The 19,446-nt window shown below is 39.0% G+C and overlaps 1 protein-coding gene and 1 non-coding gene across 3 annotated transcripts in view; one reads left to right on the forward strand and one right to left on the reverse strand.

Moving 5' to 3' along the window:
- Pygl (glycogen phosphorylase L) overlaps window positions 1-19,446 on the forward strand; it is a 37,306-nt gene that overhangs the window by 4,246 nt on the left and 13,614 nt on the right. For both annotated transcript variants that reach the window (XR_007345773.1, XM_015490845.2), the window contains exons 2-7: window positions 2,703-2,804; window positions 5,314-5,392; window positions 7,211-7,314; window positions 14,475-14,606; window positions 17,895-18,006; window positions 18,297-18,379. Coding sequence is in view for 1 of the 2 variants with exons in the window: in XM_015490845.2 (XP_015346331.1) it covers window positions 2,703-2,804; window positions 5,314-5,392; window positions 7,211-7,314; window positions 14,475-14,606; window positions 17,895-18,006; window positions 18,297-18,379 (612 nt within the window). In the remaining variant the exon portion in view is untranslated. The remainder of the gene's footprint in view (window positions 1-2,702; window positions 2,805-5,313; window positions 5,393-7,210; window positions 7,315-14,474; window positions 14,607-17,894; window positions 18,007-18,296; window positions 18,380-19,446) is intronic.
- Window positions 7,889-7,966, reverse strand: Trnaa-agc. Its single transcript has one exon. It is a non-coding gene; the product is annotated as a tRNA-Ala (tRNA).

Below are 19,446 nucleotides of genomic sequence, written 5' to 3' on the forward strand. Positions count from 1 at the left end.
TTTCCCTCCCACCTCATGTCTCTGTTTAATGTTAATCTTTTCCTCCTGCTCTTCCTCCCTGCTCTGTTCTTAGTTGTTCTCATTATATCAAAGAAGACATTTGGCATTTGTTTTTTAGGGATTGGCTAGCTTCACTTAGCATAATCTGCTCTAGTGCCATCCATTTCCCTGCAAATTCCATGATTTTGTCATTTTTTAGTGCTGCGTAATACTCCATTGTGTATAAATGCCACATTTTTTTATCCATTCATCTATTGAAGGGCATCTGGGTTGGTTCCACAGTCTAGCTATTGTGAATTGTGCTGCTATGAACATCCATGTGGCAGTATCCCTGTAGTATGCTCTTTTAAGGTCTTCAGGGAATAGTCTGAGAAGGGCAATAGCTGGGTCAAATGGTGGTTCCATTCCCAGCTTTCCCAGGAATCTCCATACTGCTTTCCAAATTGGCCGTACCAATTTGCAGTCCCACCAGCAATGTACAAATGTACCCTTTTCCCCACATCCTCGCCAGCACTTGTTGTTGTTTGACTTCATAATGGCTGCCAATCTTACTGGAGTGAGATGGTATCTTAGGGTGGTTTTGATTTGCATTTCTCTGACTGCTAGAGATGGTAAGCATTTTTTCATGTACTTGTTGATTGATTGTATGTCCTCCTCTGAGAAGTGTCTGTTCAGGTCCTTGGCCCATTTGTTGATTGGGTTATTTGTTATCTTATTGTTTAATTTTTTGAGTTCTTTGTATACTCTGGATATTAGGGCTCTATCTGAAGTGTGAGGAGTAAAAATTTGTTCCCATGATGTAGGCTCCCTATTTACCTCTCTTATTGTTTCCTAAATCTCTTTTTTCAAACTCAGAATGTTAAAAACTGATGATGACAGAGATCTATTTTTCAAGGTCATATATATATAAAATATATAAAAAATACATATAATATATGTGTATGTATTTTTTCCCTCAAATATTAGGTGAGGTCCAGAGGGGGTTCAGAAAAACTATTTTTGAGAATTAGGAAATTATCTAAAATTTCTGTCCTTATAATATCTCTCATGTAAGAAGGGACTCTCATTTACTGTGTTTAAACAACCTCTTTTTTTTTAAGGAAGACCTAGAAATATCTTAGAATATTCTTAAGATTTTATATATTTTAATATATCTTCAGTCCATGCTAACTTGGAATCATTAAAAAAGGAAGGCAAAGACATTTAATATAAATGTAGCCATTATTCCTGGGGTGATGACCTCACAATTTCAAGTATTACATACATACTGTATTTATTAATAAGCTTTTTATAGATAACTTTAAACAAAATGGCAAAATATTGTGGTTATGTTATAGAGATAATGAAAATACATACGGAAGAATGAAAAAAGTCTGTGCTAATATTCCACAAGTGAGCATTGTGGCTTGAGATACAGTTTCCCCTAACAGCCATAGCATTGTGTGTAAGAACACCAGCCAGAGGTCTGAGTGGGCTCTGCCCGTTTGGCTTCAGTCTGCCCAGGAAAGGTGCCTTTTCCCAGTCCCACAAAGGCATCTGACAGGCTGGTGAGGCCTTAATAACAGCATGAGAGACATTCAAACAACCTGGATAAAAAATGAGGACTGAGTGTTAGAGGCCTCACTAAGGCAGGGATGCTTACTACCCATGTGAAGATAAAAATTCAGTTGTTTCACAAAATGAAAGAGTGAAACTTCTAAACTGATATTTTCAAATAATATTTTATTCATATGTGTGTCATTTATTGTTATGTAACATATTTATAATCCTGGACTCTATTGATAATTTTATATATTTTCCGATTGACCAAACACTTTTCTTTTTTGCTTCTTACAGAAATGAGAGAACACCTAAAATTTGAGTTGACTTTATATTGGTGCATTTACAGGTTTTTGTTGTTTTATACCTGATGGAGAAGAACACAACTGATAATGGAGAGTGGAATAAGATATTGTAAAAATGGATAATGAAATCACTCGTGGATTTTTTTTTTCTTTTCCTAATTAGTAAACTATGCTTGTATGTAAAAGGCTTTAGGCATATCTGAACTTTGTACCTCTCACTTTTGACTCTGATATTATTTACCAGGCTTTTACCATGTCAAAAGCAAAACAGCTTCTAAGTCAATAGAGAAATTCCCTATTTCATCAAGAACAAATCTAATAAACCTTAGGTGTTTTTATTCAGAAGGAACTATTCCCAGTTCATAGACTTTCAAGAGCAGTTTTAATTCTAAAATTGTAAAATTTCTTGCAATAACCAGAGAGAAATATTGTCTGGCCATAGAGTCTACGGAGTTGGTCCTTGTACGTCTTGCCAGTCCACCTGACCCTCGCCTTCAAAGGGAGTGCTGAGTCGTGGCAGTCTAACTTCTCTTTGTCTAAAGTGTGCTTTCTTTGTAAGATTCTTGAACAGGACGGGGGAAAACACAAAACATTAAATCCAAGTCGTTGGATGAATGAGCTTGCTTTTTCCCCACTCCGTGGGGATAAAAAATACTGAACACTTTGCTAAAATGGTATAAATGGTTTTCCCAAACCAATGTCAGGAATAATCTTAGGCATCTGATCTGATATGTGTCGCAGCTGTGTTAAAGTAGACCTACCTTCTCTTTTGTTTCTTCTTGGTGACCTAACATTTGACCTTGTGTTTGGATGGTTGGCCTAATAGTGGAAACATGACCTTTCCTTTCTTTATTTTAGAGAGTGTATTACCTCTCCCTGGAATTTTACATGGGCCGGACATTACAGAACACCATGATCAACCTTGGCCTGCAAAATGCCTGTGATGAGGCCATTTACCAGGTACTTTGTTCCCATCTCATTTCTCTCATCCTCTCCCTTTAAATTTCAAGTTCACTTCAAGAACTCTGAAAACATAGCACATATACTATCAAAAGAGGGGATGGTCATTACAAACTATTAGAAACAGACATTACTGGTGATCTCTGTCATAAAAGAAAGGACCAGAAAAAGAAGTTAGCGAACTAGTTATGATGCATGAGAATTTTTTTTTGCAATCAGTCTTTGACAGCATTCCTCCAAAAATCACATTTTAGAAATTAGCATCTGAACAAGCCTTTGAAAGTCTCTGCTATGTGAACTGCAAGTTTTACTTTGGTCTTGAGTCCGCTTTTAAGAACTGATCATAGTTTGACAGTTTTCAGTGTATAAAGGCAATTTAGAAAATGATAAGCTTTAAAATCCTTTTGTCTTACTGTTGCTTAATGATGTGTAAAATGTCTTTCCTCCCTAAAGGAAAAGTCTGAGGTCTTAGCCCCAATGTACTAATTTGTTTTTATGAATATATTTAACTGTTTGTTTCCTGAGCCTCAGGCTTCAACCAAAAACAGGGTTGTTAACCTTTTCAATGTGGTGGAAATGAAGAATTTATATTCACAAAGTCAATTCTAAATGAGAGACTATTTGAACTCTTCCTTTCCCTTGAGGTGGGATTGTCACACTATGCAACCAGCTGTTTATCACTGAGGGCTTTGTGTGGGTTTAGAGCATTTCCTGTGAAGGAACCATTGCAATTTTCCTCCACTTCCCTTTTCCTTACTTCCCCTAATATTAGCTGAAAATAATATAGCTTTGCTTAAAACAAAAAATTGCATTTTAGAAATTAGCATCTGAACAAGCCTTCGAAAGTCTCTGCTGTGTGAACTGCAAGTTTTACTTTGGTCTTGAGTCCACTTTTTAAGAACTGATCACAATTTGACAGTTGGGGCGGGCACCATGGCACATGACTATAATTCCAGTGGCTTGGGAGGCTGAGACAGGAGGATCACAAATTCAAAGCCAACCTCAGGAACTCAGCAAGGCCCTAAGCAACTCAGGGAGACCATGTCTCTAAATAAAATTTAAAAAGGCTGAGGATGTAACTCATTGATTAAGCACCCCTGGGTTTAATCTCTGGTACCAAAAAATAAAAAATAAAACCAAGTGAAATGAAGTGCTCCTCAGCTTCTTGCTCAAGGTTTAGATCCTACTTTTATTTTTAGAATTTAAAAATCCTGAGTGCTAGCACTTACAGTTGGATTGCACAAGGATCCCAGTAGGCTCTGGTTACTAGGGATTAAATTCAAAATAGTGAAATGAAGCAAAATCATGCTTAACTCTTATAAGATTTAATGGTCAAGGTTTACACGAGAAAGCTCTTTGTGATATAAGAGTAGAGATCATGAAAACTGGAGCATTGTCTTCAAGCAGAGTTACATCTCAGGCCTGTATTCTCAATAAGTAAATTAGTTTTCCATCTTAAAAAATATCCAATTTCGTGATTGAATGACATTCAGAAAAGAACATCCTCATTTCACAACAGGCCATCCTTTAGCCAAGTTTGGGTTAGATTATCATCTAGTCAGCATAGAATGGGTCTTGCAACTTATCTGGCTATCAATTTCCTCATTGTAAAATTAGCAACCCACAGTGACCTAAAGGCTGCAGAACTCTGACAGGAGCCCACAGTGGTGCTAATAGACTCTGCCTGTGTGACTCCTCACACTTAGGGGCAGGAAGCCCATGGACAACCAGTTACCTTCATTCCAAGTTCACAGATGCTCCTTGACTTCCAGTAGCTTCTTATCTACTCCAGCAAGAAGTAGAAGATTTTATCTCCATCCACCTGGACTGCGGGACTGAGGCTTTCCCGGGGGCTGTCGGGCCTCCAGTCATCTCATTGCAGTGACTCACTGATTTGGGTTAACAGTTTTTGACCCTACTGAGTAAATATACTGTGGTCATGGGAAGATGATCTTCAGTCCATACTGAAAAGTCTTACCTTGCACCTTTTGCTCATGTTCAAATTCCTACAGTCCAGCAAATGTCAGCTTGGTACTGGACTATTTCTGAGGTTTTAACCCTACCCCATACACACACACACACACACACACGCATATAATAATAATAATAATAGTTAACATTTATTGAGAAATATCTGTCCAGGAATATGTTTTGCATAATCTCTCAATTCTCAACAACTCTAAATGTGGCATATATTTTTTTATCACCCACCTTATTAAAATAAGAGAGTGCAATGCATAAAAAGATTTAGTAACTTACCCAGGGTCACCAGTAAGGAAGTAGCAGAGTCTGTGACGGTCATTTAGAGTCCATGTTCTTCTCCATGATGTTGCTGTACCATATCGTACCATTGGCATTTGCAGTTGCCAGTGTCTGCAGTGGGCATCTGATGCCAGAATGAGCTGTGAGGGAAATGAAACTGGTTCAAGTACACAAATACACCTGGGTACCTGACCCAAATGGCCTATATTTGTATCCACATCCGGTATTATTTTCCTTTCATTGTCAGCTTGGATTGGATATGGAGGAGTTAGAAGAGATTGAAGAAGATGCTGGACTTGGCAATGGTGGTCTTGGGAGGCTTGCTGGTAAGTGACACTGGGAATGTATTATCTTGTCTGGCCAATTGATGTTTCCTCAGATGCCATGCACAACCACACTTAAAAGCAGCAGACAGGCTTCCTAGAAGTACAAAGTATGCTCTATCGTAAATGAATTTGTTCTTGAGTTTTCACTGTGGCTGAATTGAATCCAGACAAGCAGCAGAGAAAGGAAGTTGAACAAAACAGACATTGCTCAAAACCTGTGAGGCGTTGCTTAAAACCCCACAGTTAACCAGATCCTCCCTGTGCACTTAAGTGTTTCCAAACTGTCTCTTTTATTTCGCTGCTGTGTTCACAGCAGCTCAACTCACATATTTGTGTGGTGTGACCTAAGTTGTAAGGGCATTACTAGGCTTCCTGGGCTGTAGGCAGACCAGCAGTGCCAATGGAAAGTGCATTTAACAATGAGAACTTAAATGACTTCACTTTTTCAGCTGACTGGTAAGGTCAAAGAGTGAAGCAGCAAATGAGGCTGAGTAATTCTCATTACGTGACCTCATCTCTTACCTGACTGGAAAGGTTGGGACCCCATTGTGGTCAGGCTCTAAGGAGGAACTGGTCAGGACCCAGAAAAAGCCATATAGCCATAACCCAGAGAGAGAAGAAATGGAGTAGAGCCAGGCCACATGGGCACAGGGGCTGGACATGTTAAAATAACTTGAAGGCCTCAGTCATTGGCATTCATGGATCTCTGTTTTAGAGTTGACCTATGAACCTGTTTGATTTACATCTTTCTGTTTGTTTTACAGCTTTCAATGCTCTTTTCAGTTTTTAATTCCTATTGTACATTTCCTCATTCTCTGCATCAGTTCAAATTCCTGAGAGGGACAATCTGATTAGTGAAACCCCTGAGTTTGCACCCAACCACAAGATAAATCCCTATTCTGCCTGATGATTGGCTATTCTGGTTCAGATGCTGTGTCATTAGTTAATAGAAAACCTAGCAAAAAAAAAAATTATCCAACCAACAAGGCAGTGTGTTATCACAGAACAGGAACTGCAGAGGTTGAGCTATTTGAAGAAGGGTTTATTTAACATCACGATTATGTCAGGACTCTAGGTCTCTGTGGTTCTTTTACACTACCCTCTAAATCCCCACCCAACCCCCACCATGAAGCAAAAGATGGTGGCAGCAAGGAAAATCTTTCATAGTAGTTCCCTGCACCTTGTTAGTAACACTCAGTGGATTGAGTGTCAACGTATGCCCAAGCCAGTGCCAGTCACTGATGAAGAAAATAAAATTACTAGGCCAATTAATCAAGGTTCATTTCCTAGTCCAGACTTCTTAGAACACATGGTCATATATATCCCAACAACAGTGAAATTCAGTAAGAAAGAGTCCTCCACAAAGGTCTAGTTAGTAGTCAGGACATGGGTCACGTATAGGTTATACTCCCCTGGAACTATCTTTTTAAGCAGGGGGACAATAGAAACAGCTTCCCTTAGAAAGGACAGTGTAGGTAACAATAATCTATATGTCTCAAGTAGGTAGCTTCCTTATCTGTTCTCAAACAAAATACCAGCATATGCACAGTGGTTATTTCTAGATGGTAAGGTAATAGGTGATATTTATTTTCCTCTTTATAAATTTTTATATTTTCTAACTTTTCTATGGTGTTATTTTTATAATTAGAAAAAAAATGTTATTTTAAAAAATCAATACCCATTGTACAGCAGTCTCTGTGGTTTAAAATATAAAAGTGGTTTCTCATAGAAAACTGTTCTGAGGCTGTCTGTTTTGGGGAGAAAGCCTTGAAATTTACACTAAGCTTACTCTGTCCTTTGTGGTACTCTCTAACTTAGCCTGCTTCTTGGACTCCCTGGCAACCTTGGGACTTGCGGCCTATGGATATGGCATCCGATATGAATATGGAATCTTCAACCAGAAGATCCGAGATGGGTGGCAGGTATGGGAACAATTATTTTAAATTTTATTATTGAAGTACTTCATGACTTCTTGTGCTCTGGATATTTTATACTTTATAAAGCTTTACTCTGGCATTTTTGACAGCAATGAATACAGTCATTCTTCCCCTTTAGTATATAAGTTCCCTGAAAGTAGAGAGCTGTGGGTGTCACTCACCATCAGATCCACAGCACCTAACACAGGGCCAGCTCTTACTCGCTGACTCCATCACAGCCCTTAATCTCTTTGATTCTTAATTATCATCTATAAATTGAGAATAATAATAGTTCATCCATCTCAGAGTTATTGTGATGATTAAGAAAAATAACCTGAAAGAATCACTTAATGAGTGCCTACCCATAGTGACAGATCCTCAAATTGGAGTTATTTTTATCATTCTTGAGGGCAGGTTGGAGCTTTGGTGTTTGCTACATTGACATTGAGAGTGGGTTCTCAGAAGGGAGTTCTGAAAATATTTATCACTGACTGCCTGAATGTGGACCACCTACAGCTTATGACATTCCACTCTGCAGCTTGCTTGACTACAAATCTCCTCTAGTTTTTGCATGTTTATTTGCTTATGGTACTGAGGATTGAACTCAAGGCCTTCTGCTTGCTAGGCAAATGCTCTACCACTGAGCTACATCCCCAGCCTCCCAGTAACCCTTGATGGTAAGAAATATATTTCCATCTTGTAGGAGAGAAAACTTAGTCTCTAAAGAAGTGAAGTTACCCCAGATCATCAGCTGGAAAATATGCATATGTATTCCCAGATTTCCTGGTCCACATTCAGTATTATTGTCTATCTTCAGAGGTTTGCCCTCCTTAACACACCTTTTTTATAAGATAAAAAGCTAAATGTCTTGATTTTTTTAATAAGATGAAATCAGACAACCTTATTAACTGTTGCATCAAATAAATCTGGCACATATTATTTTGTATAATGTTACATAGAAATGTGCACAAGTCCATCCAGATGACTTTAGTTTTACTTTTGTATAACCAAGCCAGGTTCTCAGGTATTTGTTTCTTTTCTCTTTGTTAGCTCTTTGCATCTACAATCAGCCCCACTGTGGATAATTTTCCCTGATACTAAATGTGATTTTTTACTTTCTCTTCTTATCTTCATCTCATACATGCACACCATTGACAAAAATGTCTGGATTGTATTTCCAAAAGGACTGAGCTCTGAGCATCCCCATACTTGCAAGACTGAGTCCAATGGCAGAGTGCTGAGGGATTGGATAGGGGGACCAAGGCTGTTAACAAAAGCCAGAAGAAAAAAAGTGTCACCACTTTCCTCAGTCCCCTTCCCTAGTATCTGGATACTTTCTGGGTTGAGGAAGAAAGGAACTAAAAGATTCAGCCTGAAGACAGAATGAAAAAATACTCAGAAGGAGAATAATTAGAACATATTATAAAAGACATATTGTAAACAGAATTCCAAGTTTTGCTAAGGACCAGGGTTGTATATCTTCAGTAACCTCTAAATAAATCTTAAAAACTGGGAGCCAACATGGTATAGAAGAAAAGGTTGGGCCCCAATTTCTAATTCGAGACCTAATTCTGACTCATTACCTTTATAAGTCATGCTGCCTCCTTTATGTTACCTAACTTCTGTAAGCCTCAGTTTTTTTATCTGCAAAATGGAGATACCAACTTCATAGAATTAGTATAAAAATATATAGAATGTCTGGCACACAAACAAGCACTCAATAAAATGTTAATTCTGTCTAAGAAAAGGAGGATGATTTAATAAATTGTGGTATTCCACAAAATATTAATATAGCCCTTTCGGGGCATAGTGACATACACCTGAAATCCCAGCAGCTCGGGAGACTGAGGCAGGGGAATCATGAGTTCAAAGCTAGCCTCAGCAAAACCAAGGTGCTATGGGGCAGGAGGTAAGAAAGATGGTGGAATGAAACTGGCATCATTACTCAGCAAATAGATTTCAAAATTCTCCCTCACCTCCTGCAGGTGTATTTTCCTGCCAAATTTTATGAAACGTCTGTCATTATTAATCACCCTCCCTTTTAAATGGTCTTTATTTTGGGAAACCATCCCCTTTTCTACAGAACAAGGAAATGCATTTTCCAGTATCCTTAGAGAAAGTGGAGAGAAAGACCAAATAGCTTTTGCTAATCCAAATATTCCAAACCTAGCCTCACTAGCCATCACCACATCTTTAATTCTGACTTGAAATTCAATCCGGATATAATTTTTTAAGTGAAAATATAAATATATCACTCCATTAAAAAACACACACACACACACACACACACACATTTCCATTAAAAACAAAAAAATCTGCCCCAAAAGCTGCTGCCTCTTCAAGAGCATGGTCACACCCACTTACAGGAACCCTGCAGTGGCAGATACACAGTAGGCTGAGCTGGAAGGTCTGTGAAGGGTGATAGACTTTTAATTTTTAAGTCTCTTCAAAGAAGATTTGCTGGGGGAACAAAACTGTTCATTGTGAACCCTCCTGAGGAAAAGAGTTGCACTGATAAAATTCTGGACTTACCAAGAATTCTAATGGGGATCACTGGAACCTTACTAGAAATAGTCTTCAGTAAAAAATAACTGGCCACTGGGAGGTGGGGTGGGAGAAGGTGAACCTCACATAAAAGTTAGCAGTCACACCACAGTTCCCAGTGGAAGGGTGCTCACTGTGTGTGTCTCAGGGTTGAGTCACAGTGTCTGTGAACCCCTCTCTTCTTAGAACCCGCGCCAAGCCAGTTCCAGTCAGTTACACACGGTTCAGTTTACCCAGCAAGCTTCCAGTTATCATTGTGGAATTCTTGGAGTTCCCCAGAAATATTCTCAATATTCTTATTTATATATCTTACTACAATTATTAACACATACTAATTGTACAGATTAATGGGTCTCACTGTGCTATTTCTACGAAGGTGTACATAGTGCACTAATCACATCCATCTTTCCTTCTTCTACCTTTTCCTGTCTCGTCTTTCCCCCTTCCTCCAACCTCCTTCCCAATCCCTAGCAATTCCTCTTCTACTGTCTTTTCTTTTTCTTTTATATTTTCATATATGAGAGAACACATACAACACTTGACTTTCTGTGTCTGGCTTATTTCACTTAACATGATGATCTCCAGTTCCATCCACTTTCCTGCAAATAATAGTATCCCACTCTTGTTTATGGTTGAATAATACTCCACTGTGAATATGTAACCCATTTTCTTCATCCATTCATCTGCTGATGGGCAGCTAGGCTGCTTCCATAGCTTAGCTATAGTGAAGACCACCACAACATATTATCACAAAGCTAGGTTTATTAACTCTCCTGGTTTGTCCACAATTTCTCCATGTATTCTGTATCACAGAGTTGAGGGGGAAAGCATTTCTTAAAATTCAGTAACAGACAGAGCCCCCTGAGCTGACCTCGGCTTCACTGCTTGCTGGGATACAGATTCTACTGAGTAACTCCTCTAGGGAGACCCACGACGAGCTGCTGCCTCCACCCAGCATGACTCTCCCACTCCAGAGAGCACATTTGCTTTGGGTCAGCCCTGCAGAGCCCCTGAAGGGAACAGATCAACCCACTTGGCTGTGAATGACACTCTCCTCCCACCTCGCCCCTATTTTGACTCAGTACTTGTACATTCAGGATCACTGGCTCTCTGGAAATCTAAATTCACAGAGGGCTTTGTTAATCCACTAGAAGAAAGCAAGGTAAAGTGAAGGTCTATCCTCATCCCATGGCTTCTGTGGATTTAGTAGAGGGAACAGGCAGCAGTTTTGTCTTTCTCCTCGTTCTGCTGAGATGAACTTGTGCTTATAAAATACCAGTTTTTCAATCTACCTTAAAAACAAGCCTTGTAAAACTGAGGTTATTACTCACTAATCCTTCACCAAATCATCAAGAGACTCAGAATAAAGATCAGCAAGCAAATGGGGCTTCCTACAAACTTGTTAGCTCCGAAAAATTAAAACCAGCCATAAACTGGGAGGGGGAAAAGTAAGCCAATATTTAGTGGCATTAAGACTTGATCAACTGACTAGTCCTTGGTCACATACCAGTGTGCCCTTGCTGGGTGTGATGGCACACACCTGTAATCCCAGTGACTCAGGAAACTGAGGCAGGAGGATCACAAGTTCAAGTTCTTACTACAATTATTAACACATACTAATTATACATATTAATGGGTCTCATTGTGCTATTTCTACAAAGGTGTTCATAGTGCAATGATCACATCCATCTTTTCTTCTTAGGGAGAGGGTGGGTCCTGTCAAAGAGGATAAGTACAGTATGTCCTTCTGCCCTCCAGTTTTATTTTATTTTCTTGGACAACTAAGAAAGACCCTGTCTCAAAATAAAAATAAAAGGGGCTGGGGATGTGGCTGCTTAGCAGCAGAGCACCAGTGGATTCAACCCCTGCATTAGAGGGGAAAAAAGTGTTTCCTCAAAGAGCAAATATAGCTGGGACTTCACAGGAACTGCAGGGGAGTGGGCCCAGCAGGGGTCGTGCAGAGCCAGCCTCTGCACAGCCTGTGATCCTGCTGCCTTTCTCAGCAGAAGAGGTGGTGTCAGTTCTCCCACACACAGGACTTTGCAGAGGAAAACCTGCTGTTTCATCTTCCTCCTGCCTCACACAGTCCCTTCAGGAGCTTTCCACAGCAGCCCTGAGTGCTGAAATGAGGTAAATGGGCTACTTTCTATTCCGTGACAGGAAGCAGTGTTCACACTGACCAGTATTTTATAACCCCAACCCCTTACCCAAGTGCAGCATAAAGGATTTTGCAAGCCAAGATGTTTCCCTACTTTGTTGATATTGTCATCTGCTTATTGGAGAGTTTCTAACTAATGGACTGGACAAGCTTCTTGTCCAGTCCATTAGTTAGAAAACTTTGTTAAATTTTTTTTTTTTTGTTCTCTTTAGCACTGGGATAATGGAGTTTAGTTTTGGATTCTGTAGCACAGAATTAATTAGCTTTGTAGCACCTTGTAGCTCTCCAGGCTGCTCTTTGGGTGGACTAGGGACCAGCAGCATCAGGAGCTTGTTAAAATATTGGATTTCAGACCCCCTCTCAGACCTGCTGAGAATCTGCATTCTAACAAGATGTGATTTGACAGTTTGTCCAAATCTACCTCCAGCCTTTCTGGGCTTTTTTTTCCTTCTAAGCTGCGTCCAGCAGGTTTCAAACTCCCAGCTCTTCTACCTGAAGATGTTGTCTGTGAGTTCCCTTTCTGTGCGTCATCATTTCTTGATATAAAGTCATGAACTATGTTTCAAAAAAGTGAATGTGTATTTACTTGTCTGGCTCTTGACATTAATGTTTTGCCTCATATCCCAAAAGACAGTAGCTATGTTTATTTCTCTCTCTACACTGTGACTGGTCAGGCTTCACATGGAGGGATCATGGGGTATCCAGCATTGTATCATAATTTCCTAAGTAATATCTTTTAAAACAAAGATGAGTAGTCTAAGAGGTGACAGTGAGGAATCAAATAGGTAAAATGACCATATTTGGAATTGTTATAGGGCAAGGGCCTGCCACAGAGTTGTGGCAGCCAGAGCAGTTCTTTCTCATTGGTCTTTGCAATCATGCCAAAAAGATTTTAGACATGTCACTCAGAGAAGCAGGCATGAGCTTATTAGAAGAGATAGAAGAGGGAAAAGGGGACACTCTCAAGGGAGAAGGTGGGTCCTGTCAAAGAGGATAAGTACAGTATGCCCTTCTGCCCTCCAGTTTTATTGGGGGTCCCAGGGAAGTTTCCAGAGAGTCCCACAGAACCATCTCCTGATTTTTGACTGACAGCAAAATGATATCAGACTTACAAGACCCCACTGTGCATGACAATTCTAGGTCACTTTGACCCATGATGACTTGTTCTAAATGAACTTGTTCTTATATGGTTTATGGTTGGGGGGGGGTATCTTTATCTCTCTGAATTCTGGAACCTGATCTGTAGTCCCCCACTCCAGGGTAACTTATGTTCTTCTTATCAGCATTTCAGGCCTGCACTTCTCCTGCAGATAACTGGTTGTTTGCTAAGGAATGTAGCATATCCTACTGACTTAAGCTAGGCAGGCAGGGCTCCAGGTAAATTGCCACCTTTTGTTTTTTTAAAGCATGTCAGAATCAGCACAGAGGACCCAGTTTTATAGAACTATTCCCCTTAACCTCATGCTCCTGTCACTCATATCTGTTATTTATCAGCATGATCTTATTGGCAATTACCTCTTTCTTGCCAGAACACAATTCCATTTTTTAATATATTTGTACTATTTCGTAAGTTTCATTTACACAGTTTACCTTAAAACTGTATCTCTCCAAATGCATGTGTGTGTTGTGTGCATGTGTGTGTGTTTGATGTTATTATTGTTCTTGCTTTGGTATGTTTGTTTGTTACAAGCCAAAATTTGTTCACTACCCAGGATACTCTAAATAAAAACTATAGTTTAAAATTTTTATAAGAAATATTTTGTTATGTATTTGCATAAATACTTGGGGAAATGTTGTGATTGTCAATAAAATAAATTTTTACCTCTTAGTATATAACATTTTCAAAATGAACCTTAACATGTATCATTTAAAAAAATCACATAAGGATTAAGGTAAAAAAAAAACTCTATGAAATATAATGGTTTCTGTTTTAAAAATACTTTATTTTAAAAATAAAACATTTTGTTCTTTAAGTAGCATTTCCTGATTCTGTGTATTCTAAACATGAGAATCTTGCAGGACCCATCAGGTTCATATATCCAAAGGTAAACATCCCTAGAGGTCTTCTCTGTTTAGTTCAAACTGGACAGTTGGCTCCACAGATATTTAGACAGAAGCTCTAGAGCACACAGACCTGAAGTCAATCTTAGCTCTACCATTTGGTCTCTGTGTGACCTCCAGAAATTATTTTCCTCATCCTTTAAAGGGGCGATCCATAGTTCCCTCCTTTGGGGTTGCTGTGAGGTTTAAATGCAATAATACATATGAAACATTTAGAGTAGTACTAGCAAGTATTGTTGTTTTGTGATATAAGACAAAAATGAATTGAGAGTGATAAATCCAAAATCTCTCCAAAACAATATTCTTTAGTCCTTTCAGCTGGAGACATTTTTATTGTGAAATAATTGAAGGACTGGGTCCATATCTCTTGAAAAATAAATTCTAAGCAGTTTCTTTTCTGCAGATAGAAGAGGCAGATGATTGGCTCAGGCATGGAAACCCTTGGGAGAAGGCCCGCCCTGAATTCATGCTGCCTGTACACTTCTATGGAAAAGTAGAGACCACCCCAACTGGGACCAAGTGGATTGACACTCAGGTATTCTGGCCTCCTCGATATGAACATTTTGTGTAAGGTAGAGTGGTAAGAAGTACCCACTGTAATATGCATGTGACATTGAGAGGAGTATGTTTTGTATTGAATGATAGAATGCATTTTTATAAATAAATTTGTTATTTCTCTTAGTGTTATCCATTCATTTTGGAGACAAGGGAAGTGACACCAAGAGAGAAGAAACTTTTCCAAGGTCAATTGATTTAGCAGGGTCATTTTGCAATCAGCTTTATCAGAAATCAGTCAGTTCTGTAATATCCATCCTGCTTAGTGCTCCAGTTTTATATGAAGTAGTTGTTGAGGCCAAAGAGGAATAAATTTATTCCTCACCCCACTGCCATATATACATTTACTTACAATTTCTCCAAGATAAATATTTTAACACTTCAGGGTTTATTCGAAAGATTATCAAAGTTCTTATTCATTGAAAAGTCAGAAAAACAATGCAAACTATGCAAAGTGTACTGTGTTATTCTGTGACAGATCACTTCTAGAAAAGTAATGCTGGTATCAATTCAAGTGCATTTACTTGCTGGGCAAGCACTTTTCCTGTCACTAGATTTGACTATTGCACTATCACTGAACAATGGCACCCCCAGTGGTGGTTTGTGCTTTGTCATCTTCATACTTGCTAATGTAACCCCTATTAAGTACTGGACAGCCCCACCTAATCAATGGAGCATCACTTGAAATATTTGTTTAATAAGAAATGGTCTCAGGGGCTGGGGATATAGCTCATTTGGTAGAGTGCTTGCCTCGAATGCATAAGGTCTGGGTTCAATCCCCAGCACCTCAAAAAAAAAAAAAAAAGAAAGAAAGAAAGAAAGAAAAAAAGTCTCAGGCTGAAAAGATCAACCACTGATCATTCTTCAAATACTTGAAGAAAATGGTAATGACCAACTAAATGGTGCTCTTATATATGAAAACTGGAAGTCAAAATCAATATTGTAATGCTAAATTTGGTTGATTTATGAATTATTTTTATGAGTAAATGCTTTATTTTACCTTAAAAGAGCCAAGATCATATTATATAGCTGATTTTTTTTAAATTATGATTTATTTTACTAATTCTTATAGAGCTGTTTGCAATTCAGAAAAATAAGACTTTTTTTAAAAAAGGCTTCTTGTCTGAATATGAATTTATTTAGCATGTAAGATGACACATTAAGAGCTATAATAAAAAGTATAATGGTATAGGTAATAAACTAATACTATTATTTGAAGGTAAGGTCCTATTTTGTTTTGTTTTTTTCATTTCAGCTAAATAATAGACCAAAATCTAAGTTGCAATTGAATATATATATAGAAGAGAGCTACAAACAAATCAGTAATTAATCCACTTAAAGATTTCACAAATGTATCTAATATGAAACTGTAATTGTGTTATGGAATTTGGTGCCTAAAACTTCACCAGTGGCTTTTATCAAAATGTATGGCTCACACATCAATCATGGAAGCATTCTATTTACACTATCAGTTCCACTGCGAGACAACTTGTATTTACAAAGCACCTTTAGATATTTTCATAAGCTATCCCACAATTCAATGAGAGAGTGTGTTTCTGTGCCCATAAAAGCAAGATTATGGAGCAAAGGTTAAACCAAGGAGCTGAGCTAGGTCATGCAAGGCTTCGTGGATGACAGCCATCACCTGATCAGCCCCGTGGTGGTAGCCAGTGAGTTCAGAGAGTATGAGGCCAGACACGCTCAGTGCACGCATGGGGTGGCTTCCAGGAAACTGAGCTGTTCATTTCGATCTTGTGTGTGTTTGAGTCCTCTGGGAGACCAGAGAGAATTAGAGGTACAAGTGATACATTGGAGGAATTCCTGTGATGGGTAAAGTGGGAAGGAGTGGGATGAGATGGGAAGTCTTCAGACCAAGGTGCCAGCTGTGAAAGAGAAGCAGGAGGAAGCAGGATGCTCAGGAAGAGCTCCAGGCTCTAGTGCCACTCTGAGCAACTGACTGGGCCCATGAGGCCTGGAGTCAAAAACTGTCTATTAGAAGAGTCACAGCTCTGGTGCTTCAGCCATGCTGGAGCTTCCTGGAGAAAGTGCACAGTTTCAGTGTGACCTCTTAGGGGGCAGGTTCTCTCTGAAGTTGTCTGAAAGGAGATTCAAGTGGTATATTTCAAGAGTCAGAAATACAAATCTTGTCTGAACCCAGACTCAGTCCCTCTCTGTGAATTTTCCTGATTGATCACAACTTGCTTTAAACATCCTCTGAGACCTTTATTTTTTAGTGGATGATATTCAAATAAGGGTGATATATAATTTTGAAGCCACAGTGATCGTGAAAGCATGACTGAATATATCTGGTTGATACTGGCCATAATGCTTCATTCATTCATAATTCAACAGGCAGTAGTAAAAAAGTGTGTGTTTAGGTTTCAACTCTGCCACTGATCGTGACCTTGGGTAAGTAGTTTCTCTCTCAGCTTTAGTCTCTTTGTGTCCAAAATGAGTAGGTTGCACCAAATGATGTCTAGCCTTCTCCAGTTCAATTATCCTGTCATTCTCCTTCCAGAGCTTGACTCTGACAAGGCAGGGTTTGGACATGAGTCATTTCTCACATAAATTTTAAATGCATTTAAAATGCATTTAAACATGGTTCATTTTCCTGTTCTCTATTACAATGACTGTCACAAAGATTGAGTGAGATTTTTCCAAAGCTCTCATCTTAGACCCAACTCAGCTAATTATCACCTGACTTGGCAGATTGCTATAGGAACCACTAAAATAACTCTTCTATATGTAACTTCAAAAATGTAGCATAGCATTTTAAATATCATATGTAATGTTCTGTCTTCATGAAATGCCTGCTCCACTGATTTTCACCATGTTTGCAATCGGGTCAATGAGTAACCTGCACAAAACTTATCCTAATTGTTAGCTTTGGGTACGTACAGATTCATGTTTGTCATTCTGCTTGCATGTTTATTATTATTGAGCAGCAGCTTGATCAGAAATATGAAAGATACGCCTTTCCTAATACTAATACCACAGTTAGCATTCTCCTGCATCTGTATCTGGGCAAGGGCACATGGAATATCAACACAGAAATGCTACCAAGAACCATCCACCTGGATGTTCCAGTTGGGGGAGGAATCACATGATCTCTACTACCCCATCCAGCCCTGGGACCCTCTTCTTGGTTTATACCTTACACAGTTTGAATTAATATAGGGCCAGGAATAGAATTCCATTGCAGTCTCTCAGTCCATTGTTAACCTATATTTGAGAAACAATAAGCAGCTGCATCTGTTCATTTCCACAGGTGGTCCTGGCCCTACCTTATGACACCCCTGTGCCTGGGTATATGAATAACACTGTCAACACCATGCGCCTCTGGTCTGCCCGTGCACCAAATGACTTCAACCTCAGAGACTGTGAGTACGGTTTCTGTTTAATCTTTTTGGTTGCTAGTCAGAACCAAATTGAGCTTGAGTTTCTGATCTGAAGTCTTCAGCAACTAAGCAAAAGTTTTATGGAGAGAGTAGGGAGGGAGGTTTTTAAAGCAATCCTTCAGTCTGGCCCTCAGACCTCATGTGAAGCCCAGAATGAAGGGTTGCTGAGATCCTTTTGGATTTTGGGGCATCTAAGGAATCACACATGGCATGACATTAAGTGAGATCAAGGCTGGCTTGTCTATTTATTGTTTTTCTGACATTCCCCTCAGTTAATGTTGGAGACTACATTCAAGCTGTGCTGGACCGAAATTTGGCTGAGAACATCTCCCGGGTGCTCTACCCCAATGATAATGTGAGTGATCCTGTGGCAACCAAAGAGCCTATTTAGTAACCCTATAAAATACATATGTAATATTGGTTTTTCTTCTTCTTTACATACAGAATAGGCTTCATGTCTCTTCCTGAAATGCCTAACTTTCCCCTCCTATACAAGTAAGGAAAACAAATTCATACAGTTCATAAAAACAGAATAAGTATTTTGTCCTTGATTAATGACCCCTTCTCTAATTGGGGAGTTTTGTGGATATATTTCAAAACAGAACCTGAATATTTAAAAAAAAATGATGACTCACTGGTGAAGCACTACTTTCTTTTCAGACAGAAAATTTATTTGCAAAGTTAAAAATCCTGAAGATATCCTGCCTGGCCTCTTCCCTCATTGACGGGGCTCTTCCTGATCTTCTTTCCCCCAGCTTGGTGGGGTCATGGTCCTGGGAACAGACTCATGAACAAACATGTGCTTCTTTTGGCACCTACTCATGTCTTTAAACTTTTTCTTACAAGTGATTATTCCAATTTTATTTTAAAAATAACTTAGTTTTAAAAAAAACGTGGAACTGGATCTCAGATGACTGCTATAAATTCTTAGTTGGTTCAGACATATGTAACTTGAATTTCTCGATGAGAAAAATCATTTTCTTGAAACTATAACAATTCTTTCTTAACACAATCTTGGATGCAATCAAATTAGCACTTTGCTTTGCATACATGGTAGAAAGCAGGGTTCTTGGGGACATAGATGTGAAACCTACTTAGACCGGATATCTTCTGGTGATAAACCACAGTCTCTAAGAAGGGAGGAAGATTGTATGGATTTGCTGGAGTGGTTTTCAGGAACCTACTCATGTGTGTTATTTTTCCTTTGGGGAAAATGCTGCAATTTCAATACACTTCAGGTAAATCTCTAATACAGAAAAGGTTGCTCTGTTTCACAGTCAAAATAAGAATGCTTCCAAGCACAGGACCATACTACCTCCCAAACCCAGGCCTGCAAAACTGTGCAACCAAAAAGGGCTTCAAATCCCTCCTCCTTCTCCAAATAAGGACCAAACCTGGCTTCATCTGGAAATAATCATCTGC

The sequence above is a fragment of the Marmota marmota genome, unplaced genomic scaffold (genome assembly GCF_001458135.2).
Source record: "Marmota marmota marmota unplaced genomic scaffold, marMar, whole genome shotgun sequence".
In the NCBI taxonomy this organism is placed as follows: domain Eukaryota; kingdom Metazoa; phylum Chordata; class Mammalia; order Rodentia; family Sciuridae; genus Marmota; species Marmota marmota.